Source organism: Topomyia yanbarensis, chromosome 2 (genome assembly GCF_030247195.1).
Source record: "Topomyia yanbarensis strain Yona2022 chromosome 2, ASM3024719v1, whole genome shotgun sequence".
NCBI classification, from domain to species: domain Eukaryota; kingdom Metazoa; phylum Arthropoda; class Insecta; order Diptera; family Culicidae; genus Topomyia; species Topomyia yanbarensis.
The window spans coordinates 319413023-319431457 of NC_080671.1; the positions used below are offsets into that span (position 1 = coordinate 319413023).

At 35.7% G+C, this 18435-nt stretch overlaps 2 protein-coding genes across 2 annotated transcripts in view; one reads left to right on the top strand and one right to left on the bottom strand.

Moving 5' to 3' along the window:
* LOC131683723 (glucose dehydrogenase [FAD, quinone]) overlaps positions 1–18435 on the bottom strand; it is a 107988-nt gene that overhangs the window by 85155 nt on the left and 4398 nt on the right. The window lies entirely within an intron of this gene.
* LOC131683732 (uncharacterized) lies at positions 13962–17388 on the top strand. The gene is made up of 3 exons (XM_058965986.1): positions 13962–14618; positions 14680–14763; positions 16486–17388. The coding sequence occupies exons 1-3, from the start codon at positions 14242–14244 to the stop codon at positions 17297–17299; spliced, it is 1275 nt and encodes a 424-aa protein (XP_058821969.1). The 5' UTR covers positions 13962–14241; the 3' UTR covers positions 17300–17388.

Genomic DNA, 18435 nt, shown 5'->3' on the forward strand with positions numbered 1-18435 from the left:
GACTTTGTCACAAAAGCCGCTTTACATATTTTGTTTTTCCAAAAATGATCTAGACTGTCTTTTGAAAAGGGCCAAACTTTTTTACCATTTTTTTTTCAAATAGATATAGTCTAAAAATGACAAATCCTGCAAAAATATGTTGTATTAGTGGTTTTCACAAAATTAGTCAAATTTTCAAATAAAAATATTGAAAAAAATCTTCAGTGACTCCTACACTGAAAAAAAATCGATTTTAAAAATTTAAAGTCGATTTCAAAAAAACCCCATTTTTGATTTGGATGAAATTTTGTTCCAAGATAGATAATTATGTTCCCCATCTACCGTCAAAAATTCAAGTTGAACACTTTTAAGGAAAAAAAGTTATTTGAAAAAAACTTTTCCTGAATCTTTTTCTTCAGGGTATTTTTATCGAAAACTAAACCAATAAAAGCCATAATCATCTCAGAATCCAATAAAACTCAGTTTGTGAGAATATATTGTCTAATTTAGCAACTAAGCATATTTTTATTAAGGGGTTAACTACTTTTTATTTTTCATTTACTAAAAATGGTTTTTCCGTGACCACGATTGCCGAAAAACTACTCAATAAATTTTCTTAATTTTTATTCAATTGATCCATAATAATTTTTCTCGTACTTTAACGATTCTTTTTTATTCATAAATTTTTGTTTCATGAATAAGAATTTTTTAAAACCATTTTTATATCTTAAAACAGCGATTTTTTTACTAAAAACGTTCTCGAATTCAGGAAAAAAATATTATTTATTCAACTAATCGTTAAGGTACGAGGAATACTCATATACTAATGGAATTTTTTGAATTTTGGGATTTTAGATGTTCTATTGGTCTCCAATCGTGATCACCGCAAACCTCTTAAATAAAAAAGGGTTTCGGGGAAAAAGCCACAGCTCCGCCAATTATCAATTTATTTTTATAAACTTAGGCTTGTTTATTTCACTGAAAAATGTGCTACTAAAATATAAGTTTGATGTAATGAAATCATTGCTTTATTCCTTTACTTAAATTCAAACTTTCTTGACATTTCTTTTATTTGAATTTTACATAATTATTTATTTATTTTTATATATAACATTTGTCTTAAAACTTTCTTCATGCATGCTATTTTGTACTATTTCTATGCAAGGAAAATATTTTTGGTTCATCTTCTGAATACCTTTTCGTCTCTACTTTACCCCTAGGAATATGCACAAAACTGTGAAATTTTTGAGCTCCAGATTTTTTTTTTGGCGTTATTATACAGCTCTTGGAGTTCTTCTAACATTTTGTTGTACTGTTCAGTGAATATGTAGCAGAAAATTAATTTTGTGATATTTTTATCAGTTTGTTCAACTGTCCAGTTATATAACTCTCGGGGACTTGTTATGGTATTTCCATAGTCGCGAGCAAGACTGGCTCTTTTTGTCATTCGCTTGAGAGTGCCACCAATAGCATCGCAGGGTCGTTTTCCATGGGATGCTGCAACAAAATGCCATTCTGCGCTTAACTCATACTTGGACTGGAATCTTCACAAGCTTTTCTTATTTTTGTATAGTGCTGCTGCTCCATCAGACATAAAATAAATTTTAGAAAAGTTTGTTAATTGTTTCATAAAATTTATCAGTTTTGAGAGGAAGAAATGAACTGCAGTCTTCAAGTCTTCCAGTCTTCTTGTCTTTCAGTCTTCCAGTCTTTCAGTCTTCCAGTCTTTTAGTCTTTCAATCATCCAATCTTCCAGTCATCTGATCTTCCAATCTTCCAGTCTTCATTCAAGTTTGTTATGAAAATATACCGAATTCGTTACTGATACTTTTTGCATGTATCAGGCAACTAGCAGCTGGGAAAATGGATTCTGAGATGATTATGACTTTCATTGGTTTAGTTTTCGATAAAAATAAACTAAAAAAAATTTCATTTTGGACAAAGAAGTTTTTTTCAAATAACTTTTTTCCTTAAAAGTGCCAACTTGAATTTTTGACGGTAGGTAGGGAACATAATTTCCTATCTTGGAACAAAATTTCGTCCAAATCAAAAATGTTTTATTTTTGTAAATCGACTTTAAATATTTAAAATCGACTTTTTTAGTGTAGGAGTCAATGAAGAATTTTTTAAATATTTTTATTTAAAAATTTGACTAATTTTGTGAAAATCACTACTACAACATTTTTTTGTAGGATTTGTCATTTTTAGACTAGAACCATTTGAAAAAAAAATTGGTAAAAAAGTTTGGCCCTTTTCAAAAGACAGTCTAGATCATTTTTGGAAAAACGAAGTATGCAAAGTAGCTTTTTGTGACAAAGTCTTCATGTACAGAAAGTTTAATTAAAATCTGAGAGGGTGCTGCCAACATTTGTTCGAGTTGGCGCGAAATTCGTCTTGATACAAATATAAGTATGCCTTATCCGTCTTGCAACTATGGCTCGTGTTTCTACATTTTCACAGTTATCTGCAGTATAGAAAAATTCAAATAAATAGAAGCCAACGATGCAAACTAACTGCAACTATTATTATATCTTTCCATGAATCCTATCCCTTTGGTAGGTATTGGTCGTTAGCTGTACTGATGACCGGTGTAAAGTAAACGCGTGAGTGTGTGAACTGTTCTTTTCTACCCGTTTTTTAGTTAATGACCAGTGATGCAACATTTATTTTGAAGTGCAAACTCCCTATTTAGGGTAGACCATACGTCCTGGTTTCCCAGGACATGTCCTGGTTTTTCACTGACTGTCCTGGTGTCCTGGGAAGTCGGGAAAACGCTTGATTTGTCCTGGTTTTTCTCCTGTAAGCCTAAAATATTTATCTCCATAAAGTCTACGATGTATTTACTCTTGTTCAGCTCGCAGTTACGACCGACCAAAATACGACAAACAAAACATAATACACTAGAATCTCCCAATAGTATCCGATGTCTTTTTTAATCCTTCAAAAGTGCCTCGTTATTTCTCTTTTCTACTTCGTTTTTGCCTTTCTCATATAAAAAAGGCTATGTAGTCATTGTAAAAATCGGCTTTTAACTGGTCGGAAAATGTCTGTGTGTATGTATGTGTGCGTCATTTAAACTCACACAATTTTCTCAGAGATGTTTGTGCCGATTTACACAAACTTGGTTTCAAATGAAAGGTATAACGCTCCCATAAGCTGCTATTGAATTTTTAGTTGATCCGACGCGACGTCCGGTTCCGGAGTTACGGGTTGAAGAGTGTGATCAGACAGCAAATTCTCATATAAACTGGTAACACCACGATGTCTAAATGATGTAATGCATTTTAAAATGTGTCCAACATTACTTCGATTTACAGGTCTGGATCACTTATGACCAATCAAAGTAGCTTTGACCACATTGGCCACCAATCACGGTTCATGATGCCCCCGGGGAACTCATCAGGTGCCTAAGCTAATATCACGCCTATTTCCCAGCGAATTCTCTACTGATTTTTACAAACTTGATTTCAACTACCCTTGACTGCTGCTGAATTTCATTCGGTTCTGACTCTTGGTTCCGGATTTACAGGCTGGTTAGTCAAAATGGAAAATCTCATATAAACCGTTACAATCGTAATACCTCATAGGTTAAATATCTATTGAAATGGTCACCAAATTACTTCGACTAGCAGGTCTAGATCACTGATTGCCAGTCAAATATTCTTTAAGGGGGGGTAAGGGTTTTAGCGTGGAAAAAACACTTTTTTGCGATTTTTTAAACTTTGCGAATTGATCGAAACTTTTTTTAAATTATGTATACCATTTAAATAACATGCTGTAATTTTTCTATGCAAAAATATTCACAAACGACTCGGTGACGAAGCTTTTTGTAGAACGTCTCTGGAAAAACATGATTTGCAGCGTTACCTGCCATTCTAAAACTACTTAACCGATTTCTTTCAAACTTTGCGTACATATTCTATGTTAAAAATACATAACCCCTTCGTTGAATTTTGGAGATAAATTTTGAATTAAGAAGTTTTTCACTCATTTAAAATAAAAATTACTATTTTTACGAAAAATTCCGCCTTTTTATAAGTAGACACCCCCTTAACTGAAAAATTATCTCAAAAACTCAACGTAGAGAATAGGTATTTTTACCAAAGAATATGTGTGCAAAGTTTGAAAGAAATCAAGAAATCGGTTAAGTAGTTTTGGAATGGCAGGTAACACCGCAAATCATGTTTTTTCCAGAGACGTTGTACAAAAAGCTTCGTCACCGAGTCGTTTGTCGATATTTTTGCATAGAAAAATAACAGCATGTTATTGAAATAATACACTATAATATACAAAAGTTTTAATTAATTTTGCTTCACGCAAAGTTCTAAAAAATCGCAAAAAAGTGAATTTTTTCACGCTGAAACCTTTACCCCCATTCCCCCGTAAATATATTGTCCACTATCGACAATTCCGGATTCCGGTCGTATTCCACAATCAAGTCACATCGATTCTTAGGTGATGACTGAATCGATTTTCTCAAACAAAGTCTCAAATGGAAGATATAATATGCAGTTGGATGTAGCGTAGTCAATAACTATCGTGAAATAACTTCATTGACCGCTCTCGTGTTGGTGATTATGGAACCACTTCAGGATCAATGCAAGCAGTAGCTAATCAACGATTAATATGGCTTCACGCCTGGACGCTTAACAGCGGCTAACCTGCCGAGTCTAGCATAACAGGGAGTATGGAATGTCGTACTCAATCTGATTTGGTTTACACCGAATTATCTCCTGTTTGACATATAATAATCGAAAAAAATTGGAATAAACCGTAAAATTGCAGCTGTTTCGGTCCTAGCTAGATTCTAAAGTACTTATTTTTACATCAGGAATAGCGGATGGAAGCTACTTGAGACCTTTAATGTGTCTGCTTTACTTCAAGGACGTGTATTTAGTGCTGAAAACTCCTCGCCGGTCTAGTACAGACGATCCCAAAATATTTCGTCTCATCCGCTCAATTCAGGATTGCCGATTTTTCCAAAAATAGCATGAAACCTTCGCTGAATGTGGTGTAGCAAGAAATGGGTGTGTGTAAATCCGAAAAAAGTGCACGGTGATTGAATTCTAATGGAAGACTTTCTGGCCTACCATACCCGAGAACTTTTAAGTTGCCGAAAACCTACGGAGAAGGTACAGTCGATTGAAAGGTAACGGGGGGAGGCAGTCCTCTTTTGACTATCCTGGTTTTTTACTCGCCTGATATGGTCACCCTATCCCTATTGAATCTATCACAATTAACAATCAAATTCAAAACCTCCCTCAATAATTCACTTCCAAATTGACGAGTTTCATGCAAAAATTCCCACGCCTCTATTTCAAAGCACACACACAAACAGTGCAAAGTATGCTCAGGATATTTTTGCACGAAAAACCAAGTCAATTCCATAAGGAGAGATATTCATATCATCATTGGAATTAAAAATCAATGGAAAAGTATTGGACGGATTAGCTGCAGTATGCAGCGTATGAGCAATTGTGACTAGAGCATAGTAGCGCATGTTTTGAGATCTTCATCAAAATCAAATAAACCTAACATCTTTGAATAGCTTTTGGCGATCGCTATAAAAAATAAACCAATAAAACTAAAATTTAAGGCATTCTATCAAACACCTTAAGATATTTTATAACTATTCTAAACGCATACGTTCATAAATTAGTACATGAGGATTATCTCTTATAGAGCTGAGGAATTCCACGAAGATCCGCCTGAAAATAATTAAAATCCTGCTCCACCATCTTGGATTCCTATGAAACTTTACACATTTCATCGGCATGGAAGACTAAACATTTTCCACAATCAGTAAGATTATTTTGACTCATGAGCAATTTTTTAAAAGGGCGTAAGCATTTCTACGCGCATCAACTTTAATTTTTTTGTTCGATTATTGTATTTTATACAGCAAAACTTTCTGAGGACGAGTTTGAGAGAATGAATATTTATGAGCGAAAATAATATACACTGAAAAAAATGTTGTCATTTTTCACAAAAACAAAAATTTGTGTTAAAAATTTAAATTGTAAAAAATCCCATTTTTCCTAATTTTTTATATTTTGTCAATAAAAACCTCAAGAGAAAAGAAATATTTTGAATGTGATTGTATGATGGAGAACTTATCGGTAAAAAGTTTTTCTACCAATAACTTTATACATGTTTTTAAATTTCATGCTAATTGATATACAAACAAACCTGTAATTTTATTACAGAATATAATTCTAACTCTCATTTTAAATAAAAATGCATTTAACAAAAATCTTCCAAAATGCGATAGTTTTCGAGACAGTTAATTCATGTGATTTTGCTCTTTTTAAAAGTTATTCGTGTTACCCAATTATAAAATGTCAAGAATCTAATGTTTATCATTTTAAAGACGCAAAAGAAACTTTTTCAATGCATTTGGATCATAGAGAAGCTCTCAATAGAAAAATTTCCTAACAACAACTTTCGACATATTTTTATGATTCTTACTATTTGCAGTCAAAAATACAATTTTCTTTTTGAATATGATTCAAAACGCTATTTTAAATCAAAATGCTAATAACAAAAATTTTCTGAAATGTAGTAGTTCTCGAGATATTGCAAATTTTGTTTTAACAACATAATTATTTTGTTTTATTACAACCTTTTCAGAAGTGATTCGCGATTCTCCATCAACAATAATAACTTTTTCAAAAGGCCCATAACATTTCCTGTAACTTTCTCTTTGGCATCAAGGTGATATTGTAAACCATTTGAAAGCTGTACGAAAACAATCATCGTCATCTCCCGGGCAGATGGTGTTCCTGCTGTGTTTTTGAAAAAGTGTATATCTGGTTTGGTGGAACCACTCTGTCGGCTATCCAAAATATCACTAACAACCGCGATTTTTCCTCAATTGTGGAAAGCAGCTTTCATCTTTCCTGTCCACGAAAAAATGATAAGAGGAACATTGTCAATTATCGAGGAATTTCTGCGCTCTGTGCTATTTCCAAGCTCTTTGAGTTAGTCGTGGTGGAGTCAGTGTTTTTTCACTGCAAGGAATATATTTCTAAAGACCAACACGGATTCATGCCGAACCGATCGACGACGACGAATCTACTATCTCTAAGCTCTTTTGTGTCCGAAGGGTTTGATGCGAATCATCAAACTGATATTATATATACTGACTTATCTGCACCTGTCGACAAAATCAATCACGATATCGCAATAGCTAAATTGGAAAAACTTGGTTTCAGTGGATCACTCCTCCGATGGTTCCAATCCTATCTCGTTGGCTGCCAACTCATTGTGAACATAGGTGATGCATATTCCAAACTGTTCTCCGCAACGTCTGGTATTCCGCAAGGAAGTCATCTCGAACCATTTATATTCACTCTCTATTTCAACGATATAAACTATCAGCTGAAAGGGCCACGGTTGTCGTATGCAGATGACCTAAAAATTTTCAATAGGATTAAGAACCGAACGGACACACTTTATTTGCAGCAGAAATTTGACACTTTCAGCAGATGGTGTGAAAACAACCGAATGATTCTGAATCCAGAAAAAATAATCCCATTGAGTTTGAATATAACTTGTCTGGAGCTCTTGTACCCCGGGTGAGCTGCGTTAAGGATCTCTGTTAGATTTGAAACTTACATTTAAGAATCACGTTTCGTATGTTGTTGGTAATGCATCGCGAAGCCTGGGCTTTATTTTCTGTACGACTAAATCCTTCACAGACGTTTATTGTCACAAAATCATCTACCGCTCTTTAGTGCGCTCCACGTTGGAGTATTGTTCGGCAAGCCGCAACCCGAGTTACATGAACAGCAGCGATCGAATTGAAGGCATTCAACGAAAATTTATACGGTTTGCTCGTCGACACCTGCGAGCTACGAGAGTCAGTGTCAACTCATCCAGCTCGATATCCTTCAACATAGTTGAGAAACTTCAAGAGCCTTATTAATCTCTGATCTTCTGTCAGGACACATCGATTCTCCAGATTTACTAGAGCGAGTCAACATTCAACAACGCCTCTTCAATCGTGTGTCGCACCTGTTCGACTTTCATTTGTCTCGGATATCATTAAGAAATCGATTCCTGCATTTTTAGAAGCATTTTTTTCAGGGGGGTGGTTAACCCTCTCCGCATACCCCCAACTACGCCCCTGTTAAAATACAGAAAACCTGGTCAAAAAAATTCCGGCCGGGATTAGGTTGACGATGTTCAGAGTGATTGCATAACCTATTATTCATAGATATTTTATCTTTGACGTTATTTGAAACTTTTTGATTTACGAAATTCGACGTCAAATAAATTTGCTCGCACTGTGCTTAATTCCAATGAAAAGAAACACCAATCTCCTCCACCGATAATAGTGATGATCTCCGACTTCAAAGCCTTTTGAACTGAGCTTTCAACGTTCCTTCCGAACCTGAAAGCCCCTTTTCAGATTGGTCGGTAAAAATGTGAACATAACACGACGGTTCAAACTGTTTATGTATGTTAAAATCTCTTATATGGCAATTGGAATGCATTTCACCTTAAATAACATGCGGCAGTATTATCTGAATGACAATATGTATGTTACAACACATGCAATTTTCGACTCTTGGACGGGTTTTTGCATAAATCCGCGCTGTCCCGAATAGCCAGGCCTGTACCTCCTAGTGGACAACTTTCAAAAACGACAAAAAATAAAACTAAAACTTGCTTAGGTGTACGATTATTTTCGTCATTGAAGATAATTTAACAAGATTATATTGTTTGAAATGAACAAATTTTGGTCACCTTTCGTACAAGCGTACAAATGCTGATAGAAGATAGCATTATATGTTCCAATGTTTTTCATACGCTTCTACTCGGCCGGATTACATAGCATAAAACCAGTATGCGCATGACCTCGACATCAAACACATGTTTGTGTGTTTTAATTCAGTATTTGTATACACAGAAAGGCCGGCAAATTTACCGGGCCATTCTACACTATTACTAACAATGAATGGCTGAGCCCGGTTGTATAATGTGCGTGGGATCGACAGACAACCGGCTGTGGTCGGGTAGAGTAATGGTTTGCCTGTGTTTCACGATAAGACACTGTGTAGTGTAATTCCATATGACGTGTAGGGAAATGACATTGAACTACCCAGCTTTCTCTAATACAAGCAACTGGTTCATTCCATTGGGACACACTAACTGTGACATGGAGTGAATATGAAATTTGCAACTTAAATAGTACTGCGTACAGTTTAGTTGATCACAGCTCCGTTGAGCAGAAGTTCGAAGTATATAAAAAATCCGATATCATGCAATATCGGGTGTCGGTTATAAAACATATTTATTTGCATGCATTGATTTACAAAAGATGTAGGGTAAAGTGCCTATTTTCACCATACTAAGCAGGGTGCCTAACTAATTCATTAATTTCTCGGCCTACAATTCATGGAATGCGAAAAAATTGATATTAACCGCTTTGCTTCATTGTTAAGAACCAATATAATAACACAAATGGGCTGGAAACAGTGAAATTGTCGTGTTTGAGCGCAACGTAAACTCGAATCGAATGCCCCTATTGTTGCGCTACCATTTGACTCAATGCGTTGAACAAAGATGGCAGACACTGCTCTAACCAACGGCTTCAAATGGGTAGGGTGATAATAAAAACATGGCGAAAATGGGCTCATCACCCTATGCAATTTGATATATCGCTCTCAATTTCTTTATACATCTATATTTAATCCTAAGTTTTTCTTTCTAATTATTAATCCAAAATAATACAAAATTACGTTCAACTTACAATGTGATTTCAATATGATATTGTCCTAAAATGAAGGCATTTTTTAATAGTTCCGCGCTTAGTAATAAAGCAGGACCGTGATTTTAAATTACAATTATAATCCGCACCAGCAAATTCAATAAACCACATACTCCCAAAAAAAATTTATTATGTATCAGGTTATGTGTGATTAGAATATTGAGATCTGAATATCAAAAATTTTGCCACTCGGTCCTCGACCCAGAAAATAATCATTATTCATCAGTTATGCCACTACAAAGATCACAATAAAAGAAACATTCAGTATAGCCCGAGAATTTGAAATCGAATAAAAGGCAGTAGAGCATCAAATAAAAGTTTACAACACAGTATGGGAGCAGTAAAATAAGAGATAATCAATAGTGTAGTGTGTTGTTCATGTAATTAAAGTATATCAAAGCTAGCACAACGTTGATTTTAATTCAGATCGAAATTTTGCTACAGATATAATTTGTGTGGGTTTTTACATTTTTACGCAATCAATTCGCCTCGACAATTTTCCAACAGCCTTGTAATCAGCAAATTTAGAAACTAATACCTTAGTGAAGTGAGATTTGTTTGCTGATTTTCGGTGAAATATTTTCCGAGCATCAGCAATCAAACGTCACTTTTACTGAGATCTCAGCATACAAAGTTTTTACTAAGATCTCAGCTGTTGAGATTTTGGCAAAAGAGAGATTCGGCAGAAAAACTAAGTGTGTAGGTTATTTTTAATGCCTATTGTATATTCTCTTTTATACTTAGATACCTTACCAATCAGTCTAAGAGTTATTGTGTTTATTTTTCGTTAAACATATGCAGACTACATAAAATGGTATTACAAAATTCACTATACATTATTCCAAAATTAAGTTCAAATTTAATTTGTTTTCTAGAAATGAAAGGTCAATTATTCCACAATTTTTATTATAATGACGCATCATTCTATTGACGGGGCTATTTTTAGCATAGTTAATCCTAAAAGATTGTTCTTGGAATAAATTACGAGTTCCGAGTTGACGGCTAGGTACATAAAATTATATTTGCGAAAGTAATGGTGCGGATTGTACACGTTGAGACATAATGCCGTTGCTAAAGCAAAGCATGGCAAATTCGCGGCGTTCTTTGAGTGTTTGTTTATTAATGAACATGCAACATGCTTTATAAAATGGAAGAGGAAATGTCGTCCAGTTTAATTTACGAAGTGCATACAAAAGAAATTGTTTTTGGACTGATTCGATGCGTTCTTCGTACAGGACAGTGCAGTGTATGGGTTCCATACTACTCTGCAATATTCCAAAATTGGTCTAACATATGTATTGTATAATGATTTTATTGTGTAAGGGTCTTCACAATTATAGTTGAAGCGTTTAAAAAAGCCCAGGATACTGTTTTTATTTATTTATTGTATTGTAATCATCCACAAATGTGAGCTTCGAGTCTAAAATTACGCCTAGATCTCGTAAAGTTTTGCAATTTCTACAAGTTGGTTTCCGAAGTGTATGTCTATGAGGATACTTGATGTTTTTCTACTGAAGGTTATTGAGTTACATTTCTTTATGTTAAGTTAGAGTAGACGTTCGCTACAAAATTTGTGGAAAAGGTTGATTTCGTTTTGGAATGCTTCAGCGTCTTTGGCATTTCTTATTTCCATGCAAAGTTTCATGTCGTATGTATATATAAGCACTTTTTAATGTTTGAGTACAAATGTGTTCTCATTTACGTACAAAATAAAAAAGAAGAAGCCCTAAGTGGCAACCCTGGGGTACGCCAGAGGTGACACGGATTGATTCAGAGAGTATATTCTGAAAGCGAACTGTTGGTTCGCGTTTCTTTAGGTATGATTCGAACCATTTCAAAAGTTTTATTTATGCCATATTTCTGCAGTTTGAAAAGTAATAAAGGTATGTCACTACGGTCAAATGCTTGGACAATGGCAACCATGTTTCTACATGGTTGCCATTGTCCATTGCATTTACAGAAAATGTTACAAATTCTAAAATGTTTGATGTTGTTGAGCGGACCTTATAAAAGCCATGCTGGTTGCTTGTTGTTTACTTTTCGATTTAATGAAATATTTTTTTTTATTTACTATTTTCTGGAAGAATTTTGGAATGCATGAGATAATGGCAATCCAACGATGATCGCGACGTCTATTGCTGTATCACGAAATCGTCTCCAATTGACTCGGTCCATGGCTGTTTGTCGCCAGTTTCGCAGGGCTCATATCCCCTTCAACTTTGTGTATCCATCTTGCTCGTTGTGCACCTACCTGTGTCTGTCAGATTAGTTTCGAGCACTATTTTTACCGAGTTATCGTTCGCCATTCTGACTACATGTCGAGCCCACCGCAGCAGCAGTCCAATTTTCGTGCGAACGAAGAAGCAACTGTTGCAGTTCGTGGTTCATGAGCCGCCTTAACATTCCGTCTTCAATTCTACCGTAGTAAGCATGATTAACTTCCTAGAATACGCTTCTGAATTTTTCTGCTGGTGTCTTTATCGGCGGTCACCAGTGAGCTCAAATACACAAAATCATCAACCACCTTGATATTGACGCCACCAATAAATGTCTCCCACCATCGTCTCAACATTACGTGCCGCAATAGCAACATCGTCGGCGAAGCTAAAAAGATGAACTGACTTTCTAAAAATCGTACCGCTCATGTCAATCCTCGCACTTCTTATCACACCTTCCGAAGTAATATTCAACGGCTCTTGTCTACAATAACACATCACTCGATCCATTGACGCTTTCAACAATCCTGTCGTCGTTATAAACCAATGTCTTAAAGGGGGTTGTAAGATATTTTCAGTGAAAAATCCGTTTGTAATAATTTTCACGGTACAGAGAGTGTCAGTTCATTTAGTAAATTTCCCTATAATAAGGTTACATTTCACACAATTTTCATTGCGTTATATTGGAACGGTGCGGTGTATATCATGACTCAAAATCTACTTGACTAATAATTTTGAAATTTTGCGCAGTTCTTCTTGATATCATTCCCTGGGTAACTACGAGACCTTCCTTTATTATTATAAGTATTTCAACAGCAACACGTTAGATGATGTTTTGGCGAAAATCCGATTATTGGCTTCAAAGTGCTACGAAAAATGCAAAAATCGACAAGAAAAGCTCCCAGTTACCTGGGGAATTATTTAGACAAATACTGCGGAAAACTTCAAAACGATTGGTCCGACAGATTTTGAGTTATGGTGTCAAAAACCCCGATTATGTCAGCTTTTTGATGGGCTCTAGCAGACGAACCAAGTTGAATTCAAGTAAATCGTTTCTTGAGCATATTTTTTTATCTTAGGGATCCGAAATATGCAAAAATAAAAATCTTGATTTTTTTTAAATTTTGCACTGTCAGACCTCTTTAAGAGATATAGAAGTATATGTCCCGGTTTTGTTAATGGCCCCGTTTTATCAGCCCAAAATTTCACCAAGGGGCTGATAAAAACAAGGTTCTTCGCTGTATTTTGCAATGCAAATTTAGTAAAATATTGGTCCAATGTTGCTATATTTTATGGAAATTGAATGAATATACTAACACTTTCTGTATCGCCAAAAAAACAATTTTTAAAATAATTGTGTATTTTTTTACCACATTAACCCTGCGCCCTTTTATATCCAGGTCGTAGGACGGAAATTTCGGCAAATTTAGTTTGGATTTAGATTTTAAAAACTTTGTAGTTTTTGTATTTTGGAAAGAAGAAACAGAAGGTATTGTGAAACGAGAAAGTGTTCAAGCGATTATTTCTTATTTTAGGTCAGTTTATACCTAAGCCATAGTCCTTCATTCATAGATAACCCTGATTACAGCTGAAAAACTTGCTTTTACTATCACGATTACAATCCTGTGTTTTTTCTAAAAAAAACGTTTCGTCGTTACTTATCATTTAAACGAACATTTTCGATTTTACCCTCTAGCAGTCAGGTAGTGCACTGAAGTGTACTTCCAAAAATATAAAAAAATTGAGACATTGTCCTCCTGCAACCTAGTTTCTTAGCAAGAAAAATTATTTCGCTCACTTTGTATACCTTGATATTTTCTTTTTGACATTTAGATTTCCTCACTTAATGAATTATCTTGAATGAAAACAATCAAATGGGTTTAGATATGTCACCCCAAATCATTTCTCAACATAATCAGAACACAGTTTAGCTGTAGTACAATTTCACCCCACAATACTGTCTCAAACTACACTCCCTAGCACCCAGTCAAAGCAATTTGAATCAACCTTTCCATTCCTTCCCAGCATACCTCAATTAGATGTCCGAGATAGTGTACTGTAGAAATAATAAGGAGTGTATTTGATTGGTAAATTAAAGCGCTACTCGGGAAGAAGATACAATATTTTCCATAGTATATTCAAACATTGATAACGAAGATAAGACCATAAAAATAGCCTGGCCAACACTGCTCTATCAGTTCATCTAACCGACTGTCGGTGATCGGATCTTGAATTCTACCCGTGGTGCAATAGAAAGCTAAGCGAATCAAAATGGCATCGATAGAGCTGGAAAATGTTTCGCCAATGTTCAACGAAGCAATGCTGAACGATATCATCCGCGATTACGGAGGTCATAATTTTACATCGTGGCATTTCGAGGACAGTGACTTCGGTAAGGGCGACTCGTATCTCAGCGAGGTGTACCGACTGCGCGTGGTGGATGATACCACCCGTAAAGCCGATGGTGATAAACCGCTCGAGGTTAAACTGGTCGTCAAGACCATTCCGAAAAATGTTGGCAGAAGGTTAACATTCCGGTCAGCAGACTTTTTTCGTAACGAAATCAACTTCTACAATATCGTGATGAGTGAGTTCAACAAGTTTCAACAGGAGAAGCGACCAGCAAATCCATTCATCGAGAGTAGCAAGCAAGTTTATAATATGTTAAACAATTCCAGTATCTAATAGAAACAAAATTTTCATTCATAGATGTTTAGCAGCGTACACCGACGGGGTTAATGATTTCGTAGCAATGGAAGATCTTAATCAATTTGGCTATGGATCTGCAAGCAGGTGAGTGGTTTCAAATTCGCGTCTGTTTAACTTCTTCCCACTTAGGGGAATTGTGGGTAAAATTATCAGGTACTCAATATTTGTTAGTTTCAGAACAAGCTTCACAGAAACTTGACCCGTCAAGTATTCAAAGAATATTGAAATTATTTCTTTTGACAAAAAACTGTCAAATTTGAAATTAATATGATAACACTAAAATCGACATTTGTGTCTATCGCTGATGTTAAATTCGGCACTTAGAATACACTCAGGTTTTTTTTATAGGCCGCGTAAATAAAAACCACGTAAATTTCAAAATCCGCGTAAATGAAAACCGCGTAAATTTCAAAATCCGCGTAAATGAAAACCGCGTAAATTTCAAAATCCGCGTAAATAAAGACCGTGTAAATTTAAGAATCCGTGTTAATGGGAACCTCGTTAATGGATACCGCGTAAATAAAAAAAATCCGCGTAGAAGAAAACCGCGAAAATTTTAAAAACCGCGTAAATGAAAACCGCGTAAAATACCGCGCAAAAAACGCATAAAAAAACTGAGTGTATTGTAATTAACCGCAATAAGCAGCATCATGACATCATGGTTCAATCGCCAGGGCGGATTAAATATAAAATGTTTTATGAGGTAAAATGAACAGGTTCTATTAGAGGCAATATCTTAACATCTTAACACTCCAAAGACCAAACCTCCAAATGAGTCGGAACGCTAGCTTCAAGTTGCTATATCTTCAATGTTCTCTAACACATCCCAAACATTTTAACTTCCACGTGTAACCTCAAGATGTGTTTAAATGGATTGAAAATCCGTTTATGAAAATTATATGTTCCCATGACAGGTTTTTTAACCACAACATGTCCTGTGAATATCCAATGCACGTGCTCCGCTGGAACAATAACATTGCTTGAAAAATGAAGTAGAACGCATTGCATTGCATACATACAGGGCATTTTGTAACTAAACCAATGTCACCAGAAGGTATTTATTTTACTACCATCACATGTTCATTTTAACCACACTTTATACTGTCCATTAAAGCATTATAGTCCAATATGGATTTCTGTTGAAAATGAGATATCAGTTGCATTGTATTTTGAAGCACCTTTCGCAATGCACAAATAAGACTACCTTAGAAAATATACAGAAAAATACCAAAACATGGTTGTCCCATCTGTAAGGCTCAGTTACGGATCCAGAGGGAGGGTCCTGGGGGTCCGGATCCCCCTCCCCCCCCGAAATTTTCTAACTTCTTGAGAAAATTTAAAATAACTTTTATTTTAAATTGGTATTAAATTCAAAATCACTTCAAACCAGATATCGCTCACATACCATCGTATGAAAAATACGTTTATGGCGAAGTATTGCCACCAATTGTGCACAAAACATGTCTAAAATAAAGCATAGAAGGTGATTGTAGTATCTCAATCACTAATTAGTTAGAGAATAATGACATTGCTTAACATGTTCATTTTATCACCAATTCCCCTACTTGTTTTGTACCGTGTCCTTTCCCAGCCGTAACAAATCGAGATCTCGGAACGCTTTAATATTTTTTGTTTTAAATCAAGCATCCTCATGTACTAAGCGAATTTCAAACTGCCGGTATGTAATGATAAAGTGCAAAAAAACTTGTCACGTACAAAAGGATTTTTTTTCTTGTCATGAAAAAACAGCACTATTTCAACAGAAAAATGTACAAAACCAACATGCCTTCCTTTTTCTTCTTTCAGACTAAAAGGCGTGAACCTTCCAGAGTGCATTTTATGCATGCAAACCCTAGGGCGCTTCCATGCACTCTCACTTGCGATGAAAGATCAACAACCAGACAAATTTCATTTCCTAGTGAAAAATGTCGAAGACACGTACTATGCTCGCGTACACAAAACATGGTACGAAAATTTCCAAAAAGTACAAATTAGCATTGCCAAAGATGCCGTCGGTCAGGTGTACGGAGGAACGGAGTTGGAGCAGAAAGTGCACAAATTTTTCAACTGCGATTTCTATGACAAAATGGTTTATTGGACGCATACACGTAATCAAAATTCGGTGATCAACCATGGAGACTGCTGGATGCCTAATTTTTTATTCCGCTATGATGATAACGGAGCCCCAACATCCACCAAAATGCTAGATTATCAGCTTGCACGTTATTCGTCGCCAGCACTGGACATTTCTTTCTTCGTGTATTCCTGTACCAGTCAAGCGCTTCGCGAGGCTCACTACGAAGATTTGCTGAATGCATACCATCAAAGTTTATCCGATATGCTTCGTGATTTGGGATCAAACCCGGAAGAACTATTCCCTTACTCGGATCTACAAAAGGAACTACACGAATTTGCACGATTTGGCGTTGGTATGGGCATCGAATCTATCCCGTTTTCGCTCTTGGAAGAACACGAAGTTGCTGATTTAGACCAGATCCAGGGAGACACTGCCGTACCAATCGAAAATGTTTGGTCGTTAAAAAATATAAAAACAGAGGAAGGACGACGCCGACTGGCAGATATGTTCAAACATGCTGAATCTTGTGGTTATTTAGACTAGCTTTACACTCTAAGCTATGACAAGTATTAAATGTTAATTACAGGAATGAGTGTAATAAAACAATATTTTAACATTTTTAGCATTGAAAACGCGTCTATCTTGAACTAGTTCTGGGGAAAATTTTCAATAAGATCTAGATAACGATGAGAGATTTCCTTTTTTACGTTCTGTTTTATTACAAGCCCGATCTCATTTAATTCGTTACATATGTAATATGTTAGACAAAACAGCCGTCCTTCGATATGTACTGGAAAAATAATTTTTTTTATTGTGTTGTGACATCATAGTAATAAGAGAAAGCAAACGATGAGAGGCCTTCAATGTTATGCTATGCTCACACCGGGGACGGGACTCGCGGATAGATATTTTCTTTTTAATTTTTTTTTAATTTTTCATTCCTCATTAAGTTCCCTACAGAAACAGTAAACCTCACTTTTATTGACACATTTGACAGTTCGCTTGTGATGTCTACATGGACTTAGAAGAATTTGTGGATGACTAGATTCGCTCGAAGCAAATCGTAAAGAATTTTTCTAAGTCCATGAAAACAATACAAGCGAACTGTCGAAAATGAACACTCAGTTCATTTGTGACGTCGCCGTAAAGTATTCAATACTACTCAGGAACACTCACATACGATCTCATTCTGGTTCACATATCGCTCACATACCATCTCATTCTGGCTCACACTGGTTCAAAGTGACGTTTGAGAGCTGGATCAATTTGACACTTGTTTTTTCACTATCCGCATGTCTCGTCCTAGACACACACTACAGAGTTAAAACACGTTATAATAATTAGCAACAAGAAAAACATCATCGAGATAGCGTTAAAACACGTTTTAATTCGTAGCATGAACTTAGGGTCGATTTCTTCACCTTCACTTAACTTTTAAACCAGGTTCACCAGTACGTGTAAACCTGGCTTAAGCGCTAAGCGAGAGTGAAGAAATCGGCCCTTAGTATTATATATTTTGGCATTAGCTTGACAATTTAGAAACGAACCCAGGTTTGATGATTCAAATATTTTTGATGGAACTTAGTTTGGTTCTCGCAAACGTTCATCAGCCCACCTAGACCCTGTCAAGATGAGATCCTACTAAGCCCTTTACCTACAAACAATGGTATCTCGAAATC

Bases quoted from the DNA above. Each gene is read 5' to 3' on its own strand.
- LOC131683732 (XM_058965986.1), top strand. From the start codon at position 14,242: ATGGCATCGATAGAGCTGGAAAATGTTTCGCCAATGTTCAACGAAGCA. The intron at 14,619-14,679 runs GCAAGTTTATAA...TTTCATTCATAG, and splicing joins CCATTCATCGAGAGTAGCAA to ATGTTTAGCAGCGTACACCG. The intron at 14,764-16,485 runs GTGAGTGGTTTC...TTCTTCTTTCAG, and splicing joins GGCTATGGATCTGCAAGCAG to ACTAAAAGGCGTGAACCTTC.